The sequence below is a fragment of the Akebia trifoliata genome, chromosome 2 (assembly GCF_017979445.1).
Source record: "Akebia trifoliata isolate Shusen 1 chromosome 2, ASM1797944v1, whole genome shotgun sequence".
Taxonomy (NCBI): domain Eukaryota; kingdom Viridiplantae; phylum Streptophyta; class Magnoliopsida; order Ranunculales; family Lardizabalaceae; genus Akebia; species Akebia trifoliata.
The window spans coordinates 18,288,301-18,310,391 of NC_141376.1; the positions used below are offsets into that span (position 1 = coordinate 18,288,301).

Genomic DNA, 22,091 nt, shown 5'->3' on the forward strand with positions numbered 1-22,091 from the left:
AAGCTTGAATGAGTGGTTAGTTACTAGTGTTCCCATGGTTGCATTCTGCTCATTGTTTCTTTCACTTCATCAAACACTTTTTGATGTTCCCGTGGCCATTGGAAGATCGCTTATTTTCCTAGTAATGCGACAAGTGGCGCAATTGTTTGTGATAATCCAAGGATGAATTGACGAATGTACAATACTTTCCCCAAAAAACTCTTTACTTCACGAAGTGTAGAGGGCGATAGCATGTTTTCTATCGCTTGCGGCGTCTCTTGTCTTGGTCTACATCTATTCCATGCTTCTTTACTACAAACCCCAGGAATCTCTCGGCCAGAACACCAAAGGCGCATTTGAGTAGGTACATTTAGAGGTTGTGTTGACGATATCTTTGAAAGACTTTGTGTAAAATTCCTACATGTCCACTCATCTACTTGCTCTTCACTACTATGTCGTCGACATAGTCCTCGATTTTGTTGTGCAACGTCTTCAGATATCGTTGTCATGGCCCTCTGGTGTCACCCCTGCGTTCTTTAACTCAAAGGGCATGACAACATAATAGAAATTCCCCAAGGGTGTTCGGAACGTTGTCTTCTTAGCATCCTCTTTCGCCATTCGAATCTGATTGTAACCGATATATCTATCCTTGAGTAAGAACATCTCGTGCCCTATCGTGGTGTCGACCAGTAGATCAATATTCGATAATGAAAATTCATCCTTTGAGCACGCTTTATTGACATCACAGAAATCCACACATCTTATCTTTTAGTTTTTCAGAGAGGGACTACATTTGTTAGCCGCGATGGATGTTGAATCGATTTTATGAATTTTGCAGCCAAAAGTTTGCGAACTTCCTATATTTGTGTTCCAATCTCATGTCATTGGCATCTCTCAATACTCCCATGCGAAAACATTTTCATATTCGACCAATAATGTCATGAGCTTTTCCTTTTCCTCTTACAATAACCCGGCGCTGATCATGACAGGGCGAGCTCTATCATTTCTTATGTACATCAGTTCTAACTCATCCACAATGCATCTAACCCCTTTCTCATCTGCATCTCCCTTGGTAGCGCCATCGACTCTTCGACTACACAGGTTTCCTTACGTGTATGAGTAGGGTACAAAAGGCTCCCCCTAGGTAACCGTCATAATTGATACACCACCCTCCCATATGGGAGTGTGACTTTTGTGACCCTCGGCCCCAACCTGTCCTTTGCCGATAAAGCACTTTTGCTTGGTAACCTACACGACTCCTCTCCCCATACTAGTAAAGGTGTGGAATATATTTCACCTATCTCTATTGTAGAAAGCGACTTTTAGCAAGTGCGCTTCCTCTTTTGCAAAAGGTTCTCCAGAGGCTTTGACCATGACAACCGTCCCTTTTACACACGCCTTTACGCATTGATCGTACGTAGAGTTAACTGTTTTGTATTGATGTAGCCGTGGTCACCCTAACAACAAATGGTAGGCTGTTCCGCTTCTATCACATGGAAGAGTGTTGCACCCTTGGTCAACCCTATTCACAAGTCGACTTTCACATACCCAATCGTGTTGAATGTGTGCCTACTGAAACCATGTACTTCCATTGGGAAATCCACTAGCTATTTGCGTTGGATTTTGATGGCTTCCAAAGTAGAAGCAATCATCAAATTGAGTGATGCTCTAGTATCAACGAAGGTGCGCCTTAGCTCTTTTAGGTTTATCTTCGCCGTCACATACAACGGACGCGAAGGCTCCACTTCGTATTCTAGCAGGTCCTGCTTTGAAAAAATAATGTCGCTCAATGGCGTCTAGTCCCTCTGAAACAACATCGACAGAACAACTTCGTGAGTTACATCTTCTCGATGAGAAATTACTCCGTCATGGCCGCCTTGTATCTCTTTTCTAGGGAAAACCTTAGGTTGTCAAGCATTTTCTTTAACGTCTCAACACGTTCCAAATGTTTTGACACCGCCGAGTAATCTTCTTCCTCCGATGTATCCTTCGGTCATGCGTGGCCACTACAGTCCTTGCTCGTGTCATTTTGGTTCCTCAATAACGTGGTGCTTCCTCCGTACTTGGCTCGTCTGGCAATAGCAATTCTCCATTCCTCAACATTTCTACGAAGATGCGTCGCAAGACATTCACTCATCGGGTATCTTGTTATTCGATGGTAGCGACAAAAATGTGAATGATGTTCTTCCTTCATTGATAGTTCTTGTCTTGGTGAGGGTAGCTGGATCACATTGTCTCTCACCACGTCTTCAACAACTCTTCGACATCTTCCATACTGCATGGGTAATCCGGTGATTGCTCATCTTGGCGCATAAATTATTGTTTCTCCCCTTGACTCACATTATGTTCTCCTTTCTCTTGGTCACGTAAGCTACAAACTCCTGGGGCGTCCCTCGAGAGAGATGACGTTCTGGCTTCCAACCTTATCTTTCAGCATACTCTGTCGTCATCGGTATAGTTACTGCGATGCGTTTCGTGGCATCGTGCAACTCTGTAAAGTTGGGTATCCTCAGATTTTCTAGATGACCACTGTATTGGGCACCATCCTTGATATGCACATGTCGACAAGACACCTTTCTACCACTAGTTCATGGCATTCAGTTACCGCATTCCTAAACCATCTCACAAAATCGGTCAAAATTCCCCTCTCCTTACTTGATGTGTGACCCAAATCCGAAATTGTAACTTGCTCCTCCACAACGAAAAACTTCCTGTGAAATACATCGACTATTTGCCTCCATGACCCAATAGAGTCGGGTTGCAGATTGTCATACTAGATGTAAGCTCGACCGTTCAGAGATTTCGAGAACTCTCACAAACATAAACACTGGTTTGCTTCATGCTCTCCCATGGCCTCCAAGAAATATACTAAATTTTAGCGAGCATTTCCCTTTCCCCCATAAGAGGGTAAGGATAGAGTCCTATAGCCCTTCGAATACGAATGTTGTTGGAATTCCATCGGATAAGGGGGGCGCAACTCATAGAAACAATCCTCTAGCTCCTTGGTTGGGATTTTCGAGGTCGCCCACAGTTACGTACCATTCTACCAACAGCTGGGCAGGTTCTTGCACAAAGGGTGTCGGACCCTCTTGTGGTACATTGGCGTGATCCTCCTATCGAAGATTTGCTGCTGTGGAAGAAGAGCCTCTTCGTGGCTCCAACATTTCTCCTAAAGACAGTGTTGTTCCTCGTTTTAGCTCTTGTAGTGCCAATAATATGTTCGTGTTAGTTTTCTCCACATTTTTCGTCGTTTCAATGAAGGCTACCGTGGCAAATGTTATCTCAACTGTGTCCAGGATCGTTGTCTCAATAGTTACTGATGTCCTCCTTTCCTCCTCGTTCGTATGTTCACTCTGGAACCCTAAGTTTGGATTCTTGTGTTTCTCATGCTTGTAGAGGTGATCTTTCCCCAGTAAAGTCACCAAAATGTAATTGTGGATAAGGTAGGATCGTTAAAATTACACTTTTCCTTAATATAATACTATGGTTAGAGATCCCAATGCCAGGTGTCCTTTGATTTCATTCATTAGACTATTCCCTCATGTCTCGCCATACAGGTCCTACCACCTTTTTAGCCATCTCGAGTACCTAATGATAATCTGCCACCTAGCCAACGTGTTCCCCACGTGATGGCTCACATGATATTGTCTAATCATGCAATCCTCACATTTTCTTTCTAGAAGTTTCCCCGCCTTTCTTTTTCCGTTTTCCACATTGGCAATGCCATTCAATCCTATAACGCCATATGGCATCCTCCAATCTTACACTGACACACCTGCGCCAAGTGACAACCTCCTAATTCACTAACGATTCCTAGTCGAGGGCTAAATCCCTCCATCAACACCTAATAGATAACGCAATTGATTTTAATCAGAATATTGTAGTTATTTCCTTTTGGATTTCATCTGAGAATGACTCCTTAAAATACAACTCTCTGAAGAAAAAAAAAGATTCGAAAGAATTGAATTTTTTTTTGCAAAGATTCTTAACATCATTCGAATCTCTATTCCTTTACCTTTTTTTTTTTATACAAAAATGCCATTGATGCTGGGTTCCACACTTTCTATGTAGGGTCGGGTTCAACAGTCAAATTTCTGGACAAAGTTTTGTCTTATATGGGCTAAAAGTTTCGGAATGGGCTGATTTTTTGTGAAGCCCATTATGAAACTTCTAACCCCATGAAAAATGGTTACAAATTAACGGTTAAAAATTGAGGGTTCACGATTCTTCAACTTATAAACTAGTGTTAAAATTTTCAAATTGGGCCGATTTTTTGTGAGGGTGGTCTTCTCACCATAGAGATCATCCTCACAAAAAATCAGGCCATGCCGAAAATTTTAGCCCATATAAAACAAAACACTTTGTCTAGGAATTTGGCAAATGAACGCTACATATATAGGGGGTGGATCATGGGACATAAGTAAAAACATATGTAAAAACAATGTAATAACAATCATTTTTCAAAATATGGATTGAGCTGATTTTTTGCGTGGATGATCTCTATGATGAGAAGATCATCCTAAAAAAAATTAGTGCAAATAATTTGTAGACCACTTTTAATGGATTTAGAAATTTTAGATCGGGCTGACTATATATATTGATTTGGTTTGTTTCGAAATGTTTCGGTCAAAATATTCCAATATGCAAATAAAAACTAAAACATTCAGATACAACCCAAAACATTTAACTCTAGAAAGGTTTTCTATCAGAATGTTACAAAAATATGATATTTGGAACCATGTATGTCATGCATTCAAATGTAGGAGTAGCTCCAAACTAAGAAAATCGATTGAGATAGTTTGGGCATGTTCAATAAGGCTTATTACAATCCCAGTTAAAAGAAATAATCAAGTTAAAGGTTCAAAAAGAGCAAGAGGAAGAACCAAAAAGAACATGGATTGAGATATTAAAAGATGATATAAACACACTTTCAATAATAGAAGACATGGCTCGCACTAAGTGGAATGAAGGAGCAACTGAACAAGGTTTGTTTAGTTGATCAAATCCTTGGGATAGAGCTTCAATGATGAGGTTATTTCAAAGATTTAATTAAATGATTACTTCATTTTTGAATGGATGGATTCTAACTTCAAAGTACCAAACACAAAAAGTATACAATTTCATGACTTATGTTTTTTTTATTATCGATAAAGATAAATTTATTGAAAAAAGAAAGCTAGGGGGTTAAGATGACCAACCCAAAAACAATGAGAACCAACAAGAAAAAAGAAAAGCGACGCAACAAAAGAAAGAAAAAACAAACAACAAGCGAATGGCGAGTTACTCTCGCGGCAACGAACAAACCATATCCCATCGCACTAGAAAATCTTCAAAGAAGACCCCCTTAAATTCCTTGTGGAGTTTACTCCATGATTTATGTTCCGTGCCAAGAGTCTATCTTGAATAATTTAGCAATTCTATCGTCTCAGAATCACTAGTACTAAGTGATCCTCAGTTAGAATGGTGTACTCACGTTTTTAAATGGGAGCATCATTTTGTATAAGATTTTCCTACATCTAAGAGAAAAACAGAAAATATAGTGCTCTAGTTACCTCAAAGATCGAGGAGTCTTGGCCGAGGCATTTTGGGACAGAAAGAAGCTAGGAAGTAATAACTATGATCACATAAAAGTTATGAAGACGAAAAAATAAAAGAAGAAAACAAAAAGAATAGAGGAAGACTTCAGTGTTATAGGTCAAGAAAATGTCTAACTATTACCTAAGCAGATTTTCTCCGTTATTTGAAGTGAAGAACCATTCCTTTATTGTAATGGGTGAGGAGATGTCACATCTTCCACCAAGTGTTATGTAGTTCTAAATTTGGTCGCCACAAAATGGGGTGCGAACAATGTGTTGTAACTTGTAACAATATATGAAAAATATGTAATCCAGAAAATTAATGGATCATAGAGTAAGTACAAATTTAATTACCTGCAATGACCATGCTTTGATTGTCTTATCTCCACTACCAGTATAGAGATATTCAGTTCCAGAGACGGCTAAGGAATGAACACCACTATAACGCCAATCCTTGTGCTCATACCATTTCTTCAATGGCACTTGTTCAAGAGAAATGGTGATCCCCCAAACAAAAATGCCACCTTCACTATCACCACTTATGCACAAAGGGTCACTTGCATCCACGAAGACTACAGCCATGATTCTATGCTCGTGGCCTTTGAAGGATTTCACATGAGAAAAATCCTGCATGAGAAACAAATCTTAAATGATCAAGATCAAGACAAACAAAAAAAGCAAGAGAACAAAAGAAACATACAGAGACAAAAAAAGGAGAACGAACAAAATAATCCATATTCCTTTATATTTATCTTCCAGAATGATTTTATAACACTGTTCTATTGGGACACTGTACCAACAGCTTCTTTAATGGCTTATATGATTATTATGTATTAATCTAAATACATTTTCTCTATATTTTAAGCTCGAAGAATTTGAGAAGAATAATTGTCAAGTCTCTTTGTGAGAGCTTGGCAAGAATTTATATTAATAAAAGAGTCAAAAAAGAAAAAAAAAAAAAAAAAACACCCTTACAAATAAGAAATAAATAAAAAACTACTAGTAAAAAACAATTAGGACTAATATAACAACTAGATTATTTCCAATACTCCCCCTCAAGTTGGGGCAAATATATAAACTAAACCCAACTTGACAAAGTGGAAATTAGTGATAGAAGGACCAACAAACTTTGTAAGCATGTCGATAAATTGATTTAAGGAACGAAGACCATCTGAAGATCACCAAATCGAATTTTCTCCTTAAGAAAGTGAATATCAACTTCAATATGCTTAGTTCTTTCATGAAGAACTGAGTCAAAAGCAAGTATAATAGTAAACTTGTTACAGAACAAAGTAGAAAAATTAGAAACAGGAAATCCCAACTCTGTCAGTAAAGATAGAAGTCAAATTAATTCACATGTGCCAAAGGCCATAGCAAGATACTTAGTTTCAGCAAAAGAACGAGAAACTACATTATGTTTCTTACTTTTCCACGAGATATCACCATAAAAAGTATAGAAACCATATGTACATCTCCTATCTGTAAAAGAACCAGCATCTGTAAAACAAGACAAATGCCACTGAGCAGTGAAAGAGTAGAAAAGCCCAAGAACCAAGACACGACTTCAAGTAGCGAAGGATGCAATAAACGGCATCAAGATGAAAAGTACACAGAGTATGCATGAACTGATTGACCACACTAACCGCAAAGGACAAGTCCGGTCTAGTGTTAGTCAGATAAATCAGATAACCTACAAGTCTCTGATAATAAAAAGGATCTGATAAAAGATCACCAGAGTCAGCATGAAGATGATAATTTTGATCCATAGGAGACGAAGCAAGACAACAATCAAGTATCCTAGTGTCCTGAAGAAAATTCAATGTGTATTTATGCTAAGATAGTGAAATACCACGGCGAGAGCGAGCCATTTCTATCCCCAAAAAGTACTTGAGTGGACCCAAGTCCTTAACCTAAAAAACATGACCCAATAGCATCTTACCTCTGACAATCCATTGTGAATCATCTTCAGTCACAATAATGTCATCTGCATAAACCAAAACAATAGTGCAACAACCATTCACTCCTCGACGAACAAAACAAATATGATTTGAGTGGTATTTGGAAAACTCCATAGATAAACTAAACTTAAAAAATCGCTAAAACTAGGCTCTCGAGGACTGCTTCAAGATATACAAGATTTAAGAAGGCGGCATACCTTCTCAAAATACTCCCCTCGAAACCCAAGAGGAGGGTTCATATAAATAATCTCGATCAAATCACAATTCAAAAAAACATTATTCACATCAAGTTGGTGAAGTGGTTAGGAGTTACACCCAGCTAAAGAGATAAGAAATCAAATAGTGGAAAGTTTGGCAACCGAAACAAACGTGGCACCAAAATCTTTTCCAAAAGTCTATGTAAACCTCTTAGCAACAAACTCCCAAGTATTATTTTTCTGCAAAGCATCCATCTCAACAGTCATAACTCTAGTCCACTAAAGGTCTCGCAAAACCCTAAAGTGCGACTAGGAATACGTTTAATAAAAATATCCGCAGTGAGGACTGCCATATTTCAATATGCCTTAGGAAGATGCATTCCTCGGAGAAAACATCAAACAATTTCATGAGGTGGCAATTCTTACATTATGCCACCCCGTTTTATTCAGGAGTATAAGGATAAGTCAATTGGTAAAGCATACCATGCTTATGAAGTTGGGAGCGAATCCCATCAGATATATATTTCCCCCCATCCATTATCAGACCGAAGAGATTTAGCAATGATATTGTACTGAATTTGAATCATTTTAAGAAAATTGACAAAATTAGAAAGCACCTCAGAAAGAGAACGTATCAAATAAACCCAAGTATAGTGAGAATAGTCATCAATAAATGTAACATAATATGTATAACCATTAAAACTATATGGGAAGGCCCCCACATAGCAGAATGAACTAAATCAAATATTGCATTAAATCGATGCATACGAGGAATATAAGAAGTACATGTGTGTTTAGAAAGTTCACACAGAGCACTGAAATTTATGTCCACTACAAGTAATTTTTAAAATAGGAAATAAATAACATAAGTGCTAAAAATTGGCATGTCCTAAGCGAGTATACCATAAATCTAGAGTTTGAGAAGAAAAAGTGACTATCAAAGGAAGGAAGCATAGAAGTTAAAATAGCAGTAGGCTGAGATCCAAACAAGTACAACCCATCCCTTTATATCCCTTGTCAAACATCCTCTCGAAGTCGGATCCTAAAAATTACGGTTAGTAGGGAAAAAGATAACTGAGCAATTTAGAGATCTAATAATACTACTCGTAGACATAAAATTAAGAGATAGATGAAAGACATGGAGTATACAGTCTAGTGAAATCCTAGAGGATAAGGAGATGGTACCCTTACTGTGGATAAGTGTAAGAGATCCGTCAGCAAGGTGAACCTCCCTATAAGTGGTAGGAAAAATAAAATAAGTAAAATGGCTAGACTCACGGTCATGGGATCAAAGGCACCAAAATCAACAACATATGTCAGAGAAGCAGACCCAGACTGAATGACATGGAAAGCAAAGGATGTAACTGGAGGCGTAGTAACTGAGGCCACAGTCGAAGAGGGGTGAGTATGAGCATGAATCTAATCCCGAACAAAGTGGCAATCTAAGTCTGTAGCTATTGCAAGTCAATTGTGCCAAGTGAGGAAGGAGGGTCAATGAGAGGAATGGATTATGACTCCACAGTAACAGCATGAGGAGCAGACTGTCCCGAAAATGGAGTGGAAGAAGATTGTGGTATCAGATGAGGATAAAGCTGAAAGTAGCAAGCCTTCCCATAACTAGTTTTTCCACAATAACTGCAAATAAGGCCACTCCCTTTACCACGACCACGGCTGCCACGACAATTACTCCCTGATCTGGGGGTACGAGAGTCAGAAAACTCGAGTTGGCTGCTAAAATCATCTAATCTGTAGCCGAAGCAGAAATAATACTAGGTGCCTTAGAGGGGACAACACAATGACGATGCTCATCACTATCAATGGTCACAAATGTCTCAAACAGAGAGGGCAAAAGATTGATTTTAAGAATCTAGGTCTGAAGTGTCTCAAACTCAAGACATAAACCAATGAGAAACTGATATATTTGATGTCGAAAAATCCTCTTAACCACATACCTAGCTGCCTCTGCAGACAACTAAGTCATAGACTCATAATGGGAGAGCTCCTCACACTGAGATTGAAGAAAATCAAAGTAATCAGCAACACTCTGAGTCCCTTGCGTAGCCTGGGCTATGCGTATGTGTCTGAGTGTGAACTGACCACAAGGATGAGACAGACTAATGATACAAAACATGGTATAGATGTGCTGCTCCATGAAATTTAATAACCACCCAAGAATAGTACAATTGTCAATTTCTCATAGTTCAAATTTGGGATTAGTAAGGGGTGGTTTAATAATGATACCCAAAAGCCATCTGGTTTTCCCTTTATTGCCCAAATAAAGACGCACAGACCGAGATCAGGATTGAAAATTCCCCAAGAGCCGGATTAATCCTTAGACTCTGGATTCGCTGGGCTGAGAAATTTGCCCCAAAAGTCGTATTAGAATCCTTAGACTCTGGATTCGTCGTCACTACTCGCTAGGAAATAACTAACTTTAGTTTGAAGGGAGATCAGCATTGTAAAAATCACAAGTAGAAGGAGGGCAACAGCACTGTCATAGGTCTTTCAGCAGCCCAAACAGCAGTCCTAATGTTGTCGCGAGTCTTCAGAGGAACCAACAAGTCAGTTGCAAAACATAGAAAACAGTCCCACTATTGTCGGCAACCCAAACAGCAACTCAAAATTACCAAAACAGCAAGTTAGAAGTTCTACTGTGGTCGCAACCCTTCAGGGAGTCCAACAAATCTGTTGCGAACTCTCACAAGCAGTCCAACTGCTGTTACACTCCTTCGCAAGGTTAAAAAGTTCTATCATAAGTCTTTACAAGGACCAACAGCCCTGTCACAAGCCTGCACAAGCAGTCCTACTGCTGTCGCACCCTCACAAGCAATCCAACAGCTGTTACACTCCTTCGCAAGGTTCAATAGTTCTATCGCAAGCCTTCACAAGGATCAGCAGCCCTATTGCAAGCCTGCACGAGCAATCCTTCTGCTGTCGTACTCTTTCACAGGGTCCAAGAGGTGTATCACAAGCCCTCAAACAGCAGTTATATTGTTGCAGCTCCTCAAATAGCCTACTGCTGCTATCGCAATTCTTTGAACATCAGTTACGCTACTGTTGCAAGTATCATCAGTCCCCAAGAACTTATCGCAAGCAATAGGAAGCATTCCTTCAAATAGAAACCCTAGTCGCAAGCAAGAAAAAAACTCAATCAACCTACCCTATCGTAGGGTAGAAACACAGCGCAGAAGATATTATCGCAGCATGTGGAAAAAAAATTGATAGAATCCCTATCGCAACATGCAATCAAGGGAAGATGAACAAGAAGAAAAAAAAAAACCCCCGAAGGAGAGACCTTCTAATGAAATTCCTACTAGGTTATTAGGTCTCAAAAAATCCAGGGTTGTTGATGGAGAGAGAAAGAAGAAAAAAGAAGAAAGGAGACTTCAAGATCCCACGACCTAGAGAGGGGAACCCAAAGAGGATTAATGGATTATTTAGGCCCTAAGACCAAGAAGAATTTGAGAAGAATAATTGTCGAGTCTCTTTGTGAGAACTAGGCAAGAGTTTATATTAATAAGAGTCAAAAGACAAAAATGCCCTTACAATAAGAAATAAATAAAAAGCTATTACCAAAAAACAATTAGGACTAAAATAACTAGATTATTTCAATAAACTTTAATTGAAATTTTTTTTTAAATATAACATGGAATAAACTGATAGAATTGTTCAGTGCATCAGGTTTCTGGAGGTCAGTCTTTCTGTCATGTCTCATTGTCTTTGAAACATGCATAGCTTCTAACCTAGTGAATGTCAAATGTTTTGACCTTGCAAGCAACAAATGCTGCAAATTAATACTGATATTGAATTGTGATTATTCTTTCTTTCTTTATAATACTTTTAATAAAGATTATTTTGTTGTCTATTGAAACCACATCATCCTCATCCTCGAAGCCTTATCCCAAAGATTTGGGGTCTACTTGTTGTTTATTGAAATCAAGGTTTAAAATCTTATTTCAATGCAATGTTTCAATTAGGAGAAGAACCAACACATTCTAAACTAACAATCTGCGACAATCTGAAACATTCAATGTTTAGGGTTAATGTTTCATTCCAATGTTCACTAAAACCAGAATGTTCAACTGAAACATTCCAAAACAGGATGAATATTTGAACCATGATTGAAACATCTATGATTGGTGTTTTCCTTTTGAACATGTGAATATTGGGATATTTGTATCATGTTTTCTAGTTATGTGGCTACGTCAAATTTTGGGTAATAAAAACAATATGAAATAACTTAGCTCCCAATATTTTTTATTTTCTCAATATTTTACATAAATTTTGTCTTGTGGCGGCCATCTCTCCCCCTTAATATAAAATTTATCTTTGAACATCAAAAAATATATATTTCTCATTTCAATGTGTGGAACCGGCTCTTAAGGACTTACAATTGAATAGTTCAAGCATTCGAACAAGTATAAGCCAACCCCAATCCAAACCCCCTCATTGTTCAAGTAGAGTTATTTAGGTTTGTGGCACAGATGCAAAATGTCTAGATGTCCATAAGTATCTAAGAGAGGACATAAAAAAATATCAACATAGCGAACTTGACCATATTAAAATAAAATATAAATAAACAAAACATAAAAAATAAAATAAAAATGAAAAAGTTTGACAAAAGGAAAAAAATAAGTATAAAGATTGTAATGGGTTGTTGACTATTAAACAAGGCAAAAAAGATTGAAAAGTGGGGGAAACAAATAGAAAACAGAAAGAATAGATAGACAGATAAGTCATCTTTACAAGTCAAAGGTTGATAATGATGATGTTCTTCCCACATATCCCGAAGAGAGCTATAATAGTCACTCAAGGATCTGTCTCTTTGTTTAGTAGTGAACATGGCCTCAAATAGATCATATATCCTAGAAACGTTCTTTTCTTGAGAGTACATCTCATGTATGACTAGCCAAATCTGTTTTACTGTATCCAAATACATCACATAGGAGGAAATAGAGGGCTTTATAATGTTCCACAACCATGTCATTACCAAGGAATTATCACTTTGTCAATCTCCATACTGTTTGTCATCCCGGGGAGGTGGATTCTCAATCAAAAACCTTGATTTCTTCTTAGTACAAAGGAATACTCGCATAGAGTGCGACCATGGGAAATAATTAGTGTCATTGAGCTTGACAGAGGTGATCTGAGCACCAAAACCATCAAAAATCCCCAAATTTACCATCCAAGGAGGAGTAAACTAAAAATCCGCATAGAGATAAAAAATCTCAAACAAATATAGAGTATCCCTTAGGATATTCTATGATATGCAGCTAGGGTTGAGAGCCAACGAAACAATGATCGGAATAAAATCGTAAAACCCAAACTAAGATCCGAAAAAATTTCAAACTATTGATCGAGAAGTCGATTTTTTTTTTGCAAAAAACACCGTTCACAGAGCACTGTTCATGCAGAAAACATTGTTCACAAGCACTATTCACGCGGGGCTGTTTACACGAAATTATTCACAATCTTTTTTTGAAACCAAATTTTAGGCTTTAAAATTATCCACCAATTCCCCAATCATTCATAAACACCTTAAACAAACACAAACGAAGCCCTAGATAAACATCTAGGTGCAAAAAAACAAGCCTCAAACACCTAATCCCTTTTTGGAACTAAAGTCTTAGGGTTTGGAAGTACCAGATCGAAGAGGGAAAAGAAAGGGATTAAGAAAATGGAAGAAAATAAGAGAAATCAAACTGATCTAAAGGTAGAAGTGCTCCGATACCATGTTAGAAGATTAGGGTTAAGGAAAGAAGGAGAAACAAGAAAGGAGAATGAGTAGGTCACTCCCAATAGGGTTCAACCTCTCTTTTATATTAAAAACATATGGTTGATTGTGTGGGTTTAAGTATTGGGCCCATACGACCTTAAATTAATGAGAAATAAGATATGGGTCGTGTGAGCTTAAGTATTGGGCCTACACGACATTAAATAAGAACTCTAACATTTTGTAAATATAAGTCCTCTATAAAATATGTTCACGTCACCCCCATTAAGTATGGAAGCAATAACTCACATCCTATGATATCTTAAGTGGCACCAGGTAGGGAATAATGCATTTGTGGGTGGAAATTTGGTGATGTAACAAAGTAAGAAGCAGAGTGTTGTTGCTAAGTCAAGTGCATCTCACACCACATGTGAACTTATGTGACTAAACAACCCCTGATGATGAAGATTGGGCCACGTGCTGAAAAATCAATGGTCAACTTGATTGCTAATTCATTAGGGAGAAGGTGATTAATAATAAGATCACTACTGCATAGGTGAGGTAAAGAATAAGTTGGCAGATATGTTCACAAAGGCTCTTAACCATCACCACTTACAAAAGAATCGCTTCAACTGCATATGATATATATGTTGTAGCTTGAGGGGGGTTAGGTAGTTTCATTACAATTTAATAGTCATTATTTATGATTACAATTTATGTTTGTGTAGGATCAAATAGGGTAATTGGATTTTATTACTTACTAATGATAAACATGTAATTTATATACATATACATAACAGTCGGGAGAGCCGTGCCTCAAATAGTATGCACCGTTCTCTCATTCTCTCACCACTCCCTTGATTTCTCCATCCCTACATTTCTCTCTCTACCTTTCTTCTCTCCTTTTTCTTTTCTTCTGTCTTCCTCTTAAATATGATCCACAACAATAATCATGAATCCATGCCATGAGGCTGGTAAAAATTATGTTCAATATAGAAAATGGGCATCAATAAAATGCCTCAATAAACAAAGGATTTTTGTTTTGCCACCAAGTATGTGTATTTAATAGAACTTTTTTTCATGCATAGAGCAAAAGTTATTCATGCTCATGGGGATGTTTTTATTTCTAATCATCATCAATCGATGTAAAAACAGTCACCAAAGTTGCTGACTTTTTCAAAAAATCGTGTTTAAATCGCGATTTTAAAGATTGGCGATTAAATCACAGCTTTTTGAAAAAGTCACGATTTAAACCAAAAACATGTGAATTTTTTTTTTTTGCTGAGCAAGCTACTTTAAAATGGTTTTTTCAATGATCATTTATTCTTAATTTTAAAATAGGATTTGATGATATAAATGATAACATCACTTAATAGAAAAATATATATATATATTGTCTAAACACTATTTCGATTTTTTCCCGTTTTTCTCTCAATTTTTTTGTGTTTTTTGACTTTTTCCCTTGCCGACTTATTCCCGAACCCCGACTTGGTGACTATGTGTAAAAGAATACTAAACAATTTCAAATTATTTGGAAAAAAAAAATATCACGCTAAGCCACTAACCAACAGTAATTACATGACTCCAAAACAACTTCACAAATTTATACCTGCAGAGACCACACATGGACTGTTTTATCAAAGGAGGAGCTAAGTAGAAAACCCCCTACAAAGAAGTAAAGAAAACATCAAAATGCAATGTGTTACATGTGTAGGAAATTACAAGAGAAAAACTACTAAACAATGGACATCACAATTGTTGAGAATTTTTTTCTGGGTAGTAAGAATTGCAACATGATCAAACCAAAAAATAACAAGTTCAAGTAACAAAAGAAAAAAAAGAAAAGTCAACAACCAAAATATGTTGATGAAGAAAGACCAGCCGCTTGATCAGCCCAATAATATTCCTTAATTTAGGGTCCTTATGTTGTTGGACAACACAAATTAGGATTAAGTGAGCCGATTTAATTCTGCAATTAGAGGGTTTATAAGTAGGTTGATCCATTATCATGTCGTCCCATGGATAGTTAATAATTAATTATCTTTCATGCAAAGGTTCTTATTTTAATTCAGTAGTCAACAAGTCCTAGAATTCTAGAGGTCAATGATACCAGCACTAATGCACCGCATCCCATCAAAACTCTGTAATTAAGAAGCTTGGGCAAAAGTAGTGCTAGTTGCATGCCCTTCTTTTAGAAGGGGTGAGATGCCAAAGTCTCTGTAGTAGTAATACCACAGACCTGGGATTTTGAAAATGAGATATAAAAATAATAAATCTTAAAAAGATGGGGGAGTTCTCTAAATATGTGGATATGAGTACTATGAAAAATGTAATGTATATCTATATATATATATATATTGATGTGAATGAAAAATGTAATACATATACATACACACAAAAAAAAAATTTATTTCAAGTTTTCTAGAGTGTTGAACTCAAATTATACCCAAACCATTCTTCTTTTTTTTTTTATACAAAACACAACAAAAGATGAAACAAAACCAACTAAGAAGCATCTAAAATACAAATAGAATCCCAACGAACTAGAAAATCCTTGAAGAAAGTTCCCTTGAACTCTTTGAAGGTTGTCCCCCAAAAAAATAATAATCCTAGAATGTCTAAAATAAGATCCTACAGATCGCATTCTTTATCCTCAAAGATTCGTCTATTCCGCTCATTCCAAATCCCCCGAGAAATAGCATCGGAAGAAAACTCCAAAGGTTCTGCTTTGCAACTCTAAAGTGAGAACTCCAACCTAACCAAGAAGCAAGAAGATCCTTGTATGTGCACAGAAAGGAATGAGCAAGCCCAAAGAGACCAAGAAAGTGCAACCACACCAAGCGAGTATGAACACAACGCATTAACAAATGATCCACTGTCTCACTATCATTGAAGCACAATAAGCAAAAATTGGGCATATGGAATCTTCTAATCAACTGATCCAAAATAGTAACTCTACCCAACGCTACTAGCCACACAAAAACAAAAACCTTAGACGAAACCTTTGTACTCCAAATGAACGAGGTTGAGAAGGCATCCGAAGGCGAGAGAGGCAACCCAAACCCGGTAGCATACATAGACCTCACCGTGAAAACTCTTTCTTTAGTGCCACTCCAAAGTCTACGATCCTCTGAGTTTGCTCCAAGCACCTCCTTATCCAGCAACTCCAAACTACCCACTCTACTCGCTTCCTAATCATTGAAATGTCGTCTAAACCCAAAATCCCAAGACTTGTCCCCACCAACATCAAACAAGAAGGATTCAATTGGCTTTTCTTATTTGGTCAACAACCCATAGAGATCTAGAAAGAGGCCCATCAAAGGCATTTCCCCACACCAACTATCTTCCCAAAAATGAACTCCTATTACCCCTACCCACTTTGAATTTCAACTTCCTACAAAAATAGGTGTTCTCTTGAGAATACCTTTCCAAACTCCGCATCCGAAGGCTCTTTTTGCAATCCCATTCTCCCATCCGAACTCTTTCACCCCATATTTGTCACTAATCACATCCCTCCATAGATTGCCCTCCTCCTCACCAAAACGCCATAGCCATTTTGACAACAAAGCCGAATTCATCTCACCAAAGTTTTGAAACCTGGTCCACCTCAACTCTTTGGGAAGCACAAATTCTTCCAATTCACCATATGATATTTTGTTTTGTTGTCTTTATCATGCTAGAAAAAATTTCTACAAATCCTATCCATCTTTATCTCACGTTCCGAGGCAAAAAGAACATGGATAAGTAATAAATAGGAATACCAGCTAAGGTGCTCCTAATAAGAGTCATCTTACCCCCTTTCTACAAGTACTTAGCCTTCCAACGACTCAATCTCCTCCCCATTCTCTCTAATATCGGATCCCAAATATCTTTACTTCGATAAGCTACGCCTAAGGGAAGGCAACGATCCCAAACCATTCTTGTGTCACATTTGTGTCGTTCTTCGACTTTCTAACCAAATTTTTAAACAAATTGTTAGATGGATATTCTTAATCGTACTCCCATAACGATTTTTTTCCATAAATTGAATTGCTAACTATGTTCCAAACATGAATTAAACATTAACACTTTTGACCTTTAGAAGTCAATCCCGTGTTTAAACTGATACCCTATCAGTATTTTGGCTATACATTTCTCAAAATTCATCAAAATCGCAAAATCTTGGACTAATTAGATAGATAATTGGATAATCTTTCAAATGACATAAAAATAACTTAATATGACAAGCTTTGACCCTTAAAGTAAAACTTAACGAAAAGTAACGTGAATATTACATAAACTTTGATGCAGGACTATGAAGGAAAAAGATGAAATCTAGGGGTTTAGAGGATCTGATTTGGGATTTGGAATTGGGTTAAGGATTTGGGGGCCAATAAGAAAAGGGTTTCCAAAATCCCAATTGGCTATTGGGATGTAAAATGCAAAGTTTTGTAAATTTCGATATTTTGGTTGGGGTTTGACAAGGATTAAAAGGAAAATGACTTAAAGAGTAGAGATTAAAGGTTAAGAGAATAAGAAAAGGATTAAGAGTTGAAGTTTGTAAGTTTCAAGAATCAAGGATTCAAGAAAATCAAGAACTAGAAACTAAAAAGAAAATCAAGAAATGAGGATTCTTGATGGTTTCTTGATGAATCCAAAATAAAAAAAAAAAAAAAAAAAAAGATTAAAAGAATAATATAAAAGATTTACTTTGGAATCACCCAAATGATTTACATGGCATCAACTCCGTTGAATGCACAACATTCTAAAGAAAACAAAGACTTGTATAAAAAGAAAATCCATTAAACTCACAATTTTAATTCTAAAATTATATAAAAATTGACACTTTTGACCTTGAGATGCAAATCCCTTGTAGAATACCCTACCAGTATTTTGACCATAACTTTCTCAAAACTCATCAGAATTGCAAAATCTTTAGCTCGTTGGATAGATAACTGAATAACATTTCAAATGACACCAAAATCAACTTAATACCATAAAGTTTTGACCCCTCAAAGTAAGGTCTAAATAAAAGTGGCATGAATAGTACCTAGACTTGGATCAAATTCTTAAACTAACCTAATAATAAACTTCTAGAAGAAATAAGACTAAAAAAAATTAAATAATCCCATAACTAAAACCCAATAATTAAAATAAAATAAAATCCTAAAACTAAAACACGGCCCAAATAGGTTAAACCCATGAACTCCAATGTCCCCATCAAACTCTCAAAATAACTAAAAGAAAATTCAGAAGTAAAAAATAAATAATCTAAAACTCATCCCAACAAAATAAAAATGATAAAAATAAAAGAAAATAAAAACTCTAGACCCAAACAAACAACAACCTAAATAATTAAAAAATTTCCCTTCATACACGTCATTGTTGGCTTGATTTGTGACTTGCATTGGTTAGTCGATCTATTATTATGTGGATCCCATTGATAGTAACTAAATATCTAGTGAGTCAATGTCTCCATTTTAATTGAAAAGATGACAAATTCTATAGCTTATAGGGGTTTTAATTGCTTTAAAAGTTGTCTGTTTTACAAGAACTTTTTTTACGAGTGGATTTGTTTAAGGAAATGAATAGAGGATGGCCAGTGGAAAAACTTTTCCACCTCCCAACATATAAATACAGGTAATATACAGGATTTTTAAGATAGAGAATGATTATGTTATTTGCTTTTGCAAATTTCTGTTATTTTATCCAATTGGCGCAACTCCAATTGATCCAAAGTAACAAAAGGTTGGTCAGACTCCATAATTAAGTACTCTTCGGGGGGGCTGCAAGACTTGGTCCAGCCGTCTATTTGCTTCAAATTTCATAAAGTACCGTTTCATTACAGTAATTTTTCTAACCTAAATTTCAGATCTTTAGCGCTTGCTTAAATCTGATTTACACAACCTTCGTACCTATATTCAGATCTGTTCCTAGGTTATTCAGTTTTTTTTTTTTTTTTTGTCCTATAAATCTTAGATCAATTTCAGTTTTCAGTCACATGCTTTCAAATAAACTTGACTGCAAGCTTGCTATGCTAAAAAATAAAATCGAGTGGGTGGGTAGAGCAAACATTTCAAGTAGGTGCTAAGGAATGTCCATGTTTAAAAGCCAACTTGCATCCAAAAAGAAATGCCCGTATCCTTATAGCTCATAATTCTAGTAGAGTTTCATAGTTACGATAATTGATATAAGGGAGGCCTAAACATCAAAGAAACTATTTAGTAATTTCTTTTTTCTGATAAGTAGAAACTGTTTAGTTTATAGGCAGTTTGGCACGAAAGATAGCTAAATCCATGCATAAGAATATTTGGCATCAAGAAAAACATATGTGGGATTCATTTTGGGATTCAATCATGTAGAATTCATACCACCAATAGCTAATCCCGTGATGCAGTCAAGGTGACCCTGCAAATTGATAGATTTAAATTTACCCCGGCACAAGCCCTTAATGAGATCTCTTTCATCATTCCCCTCCTCGACTTGATCAAAATCTACTCCATTATCATCGTGTCTATTCTGCCTTTGTGAATATTTTACAGTTCCCTCTGGCAGATCACAGAGATCCCCTAGAGTTAGGCAATGAACGGTGTTCTCCTTGATAAACATCCTATCCAAGTTGGCCATAATATCCACATGAGGTTTAACAATCAATTCTCTAACACATTTCCATAAATCGGTAACACGAGGACGATGACCAGGATCAAAATCCAAACATTTGCAGAGAATTTGATGCAATGAGGAATATTCTGTACCCAATAAATTTTCCAACGCAGAGCTTACTCTCTCCACCCAATCCCTATACAATCCTAATTTTCCACCACTCTTTTCTTCATTTCTTTCTAGAAGAAGCCGATATAAATTTTTAAACAGCTCTTCGGCAAATTTATATCCCACAAGAAGTGAGACCAAGATACAAGCCAAGGACCAAATATCCGAACCGTGCCCAACTGCATATCCTAAACTACCACTCTCTGGTGTGAATCCTTCGTTATGCAATAATTTAAGTAGTAGTTCCGGACTCACAAATGCTTGGGTCTTGAATAGATTGGTAAAGCTTTCTTCTGTTTCTAAGTCATCGCTTCTTTGACTACTAGAATAAGTAACCTCTGCAATGCACTTTCGCACTTTCCTTCCCATTGCCAAGATGTCATTTAGGTCAACAAAAGCACGACCAAAATTATCACAATTAAAGTAAGACAGAGCTAAACACCCACTAATCAATCCTTCCGAATTTAAACCAATAATTGCTTCACACAGGTCCATACCCACCATTGAAAAATCAGACATCCCCCCATTTATTGTCTCCGAATCTTGCTTCAAATCCTCAAATAAACCGTCACCAACAAACCCAATTCGTAACTTTCTCAACTTCTCTACAAAACTATCATTTAATCTCTCAGACACTAGAAACACAGACCCATCTCCCAAATTCATCCACAACCCATAAACCTTACAGATCCGAACCTGTCTCGAAGAGGCGTTCAAAATAGAACTCAATTCTTCTCTTTCCCCATCCTTCAATTGATGCAAAGCTTCCATAATTCTAAAAATGTAGCTAACATTAAACGTAGAATTACTCAAAGGTGAAGAAAATACATGAAGAAGACTCACAATTTGGTCTTCTCTGAAACAACGACTACTGATTTTCGTTGATGAAGAAGAAGTAATTCTTCCTTGAAGTACAGAAAAAAATGGATTTCCACCACTCTCTTCAATCGAAACAGCATCGTTGGGAAGAACCCAATCCTTCCAAATTGAGTAGAAATCTTCGGACCATAAGCGAGGTAGAAATTGGGGGGATTGAGAAATACCATTGTGAGATTGTTTATGGTGTGATCGTGAACAATTAGGGTTATGGTTAGGGTTTTGTTGGGAGATAAAGCTGAGGAGGTCGATGTTCTTGGGCAGTGCAGAGGGGCCTTGGTGTTGAGGGTAATTGACGAGTTGGTTACAAGCAGGGCAACGAATGGTGTTTGGGAAACGTTGGAGTAACTGTACGAGACAGTCCTCGCATACTGAGTGGCCACACGATAGCACACGAGGGATCGTATCTTGGTGGTTGAAGACTTGCAGACAAACTGGGCACTCAGGAAGCTCCTCCATCCCCCTCTCTCTCTCTCTCTCTCTCTCTCTCTCACATGCGCTCTTGACTCATCAACGGGAATAGAGATTTTTTTTGCCGTTGAAAACTACGAGACCGGGTCGTTGGTTCGCCCGGTTCGAATTCGAGTTCTCGGTTCCCTACTTTTGAACCCCCGGGATCGTCGAGATAGTTTTTGATACATATAGCCCGTCCGAAGGAAAGAGTCAGGAGTAATTAAAATATGAGTACTCTTTTAAGTAATTGAATATATGTTATTTATTTGGATACAAGTTCTGAGAAGTACTTCTAACAGAGTTTTGTATTTGAAAATTATTCTAAATTATGTTAAAATAATCAAAATGCCCATATATGTATCAATTACGATATTTAAAGTTATAACTCAATAAATTACGATTAAAAAAAAAATAACAGTTACTATTTTTATTCATAAAAAATATTATATTATTATTTTAAATTCTAAATATATCCACTAAATATTGAACATTTGAAAAATAAAACATGTATAAAAATATGACAATTATCATATAATAAAATATGTATCATTATACATAAAATTATATAAAGAAAAATTATGCATCCATA

General features: G+C 36.8%; 1 protein-coding gene across 14 annotated transcripts in view; it reads right to left on the bottom strand.

The window, feature by feature from the left end:
- The window catches only part of LOC147409853 (zinc ion binding protein), a 37,466-nt gene extending 15,791 nt beyond the window's left edge, over positions 1-21,675 (bottom strand). For 8 of the 14 annotated variants that reach the window (XM_086431944.1, XM_086431942.1, XM_086431943.1 and 5 more), the window contains exons 1-3: positions 19,774-21,672; positions 15,033-15,088; positions 5,910-6,182 (exon numbers count right to left, since the gene is read on the bottom strand). In XM_086431944.1, the coding sequence (XP_086288070.1) occupies positions 5,910-6,182; positions 15,033-15,088; positions 19,774-21,508 (2,064 nt within the window). In that variant the 5' untranslated portion in view covers positions 21,509-21,672. Of the gene's footprint in view, positions 1-5,909; positions 6,183-15,032; positions 15,089-19,773 lie in introns of all 14 variants that reach the window. The other 6 variants (XM_086431950.1, XM_086431949.1, XM_086431951.1 and 3 more) reach the window with 3 other exon arrangements.
- Between the last annotated feature and the right edge of the window lie 416 nt (positions 21,676-22,091).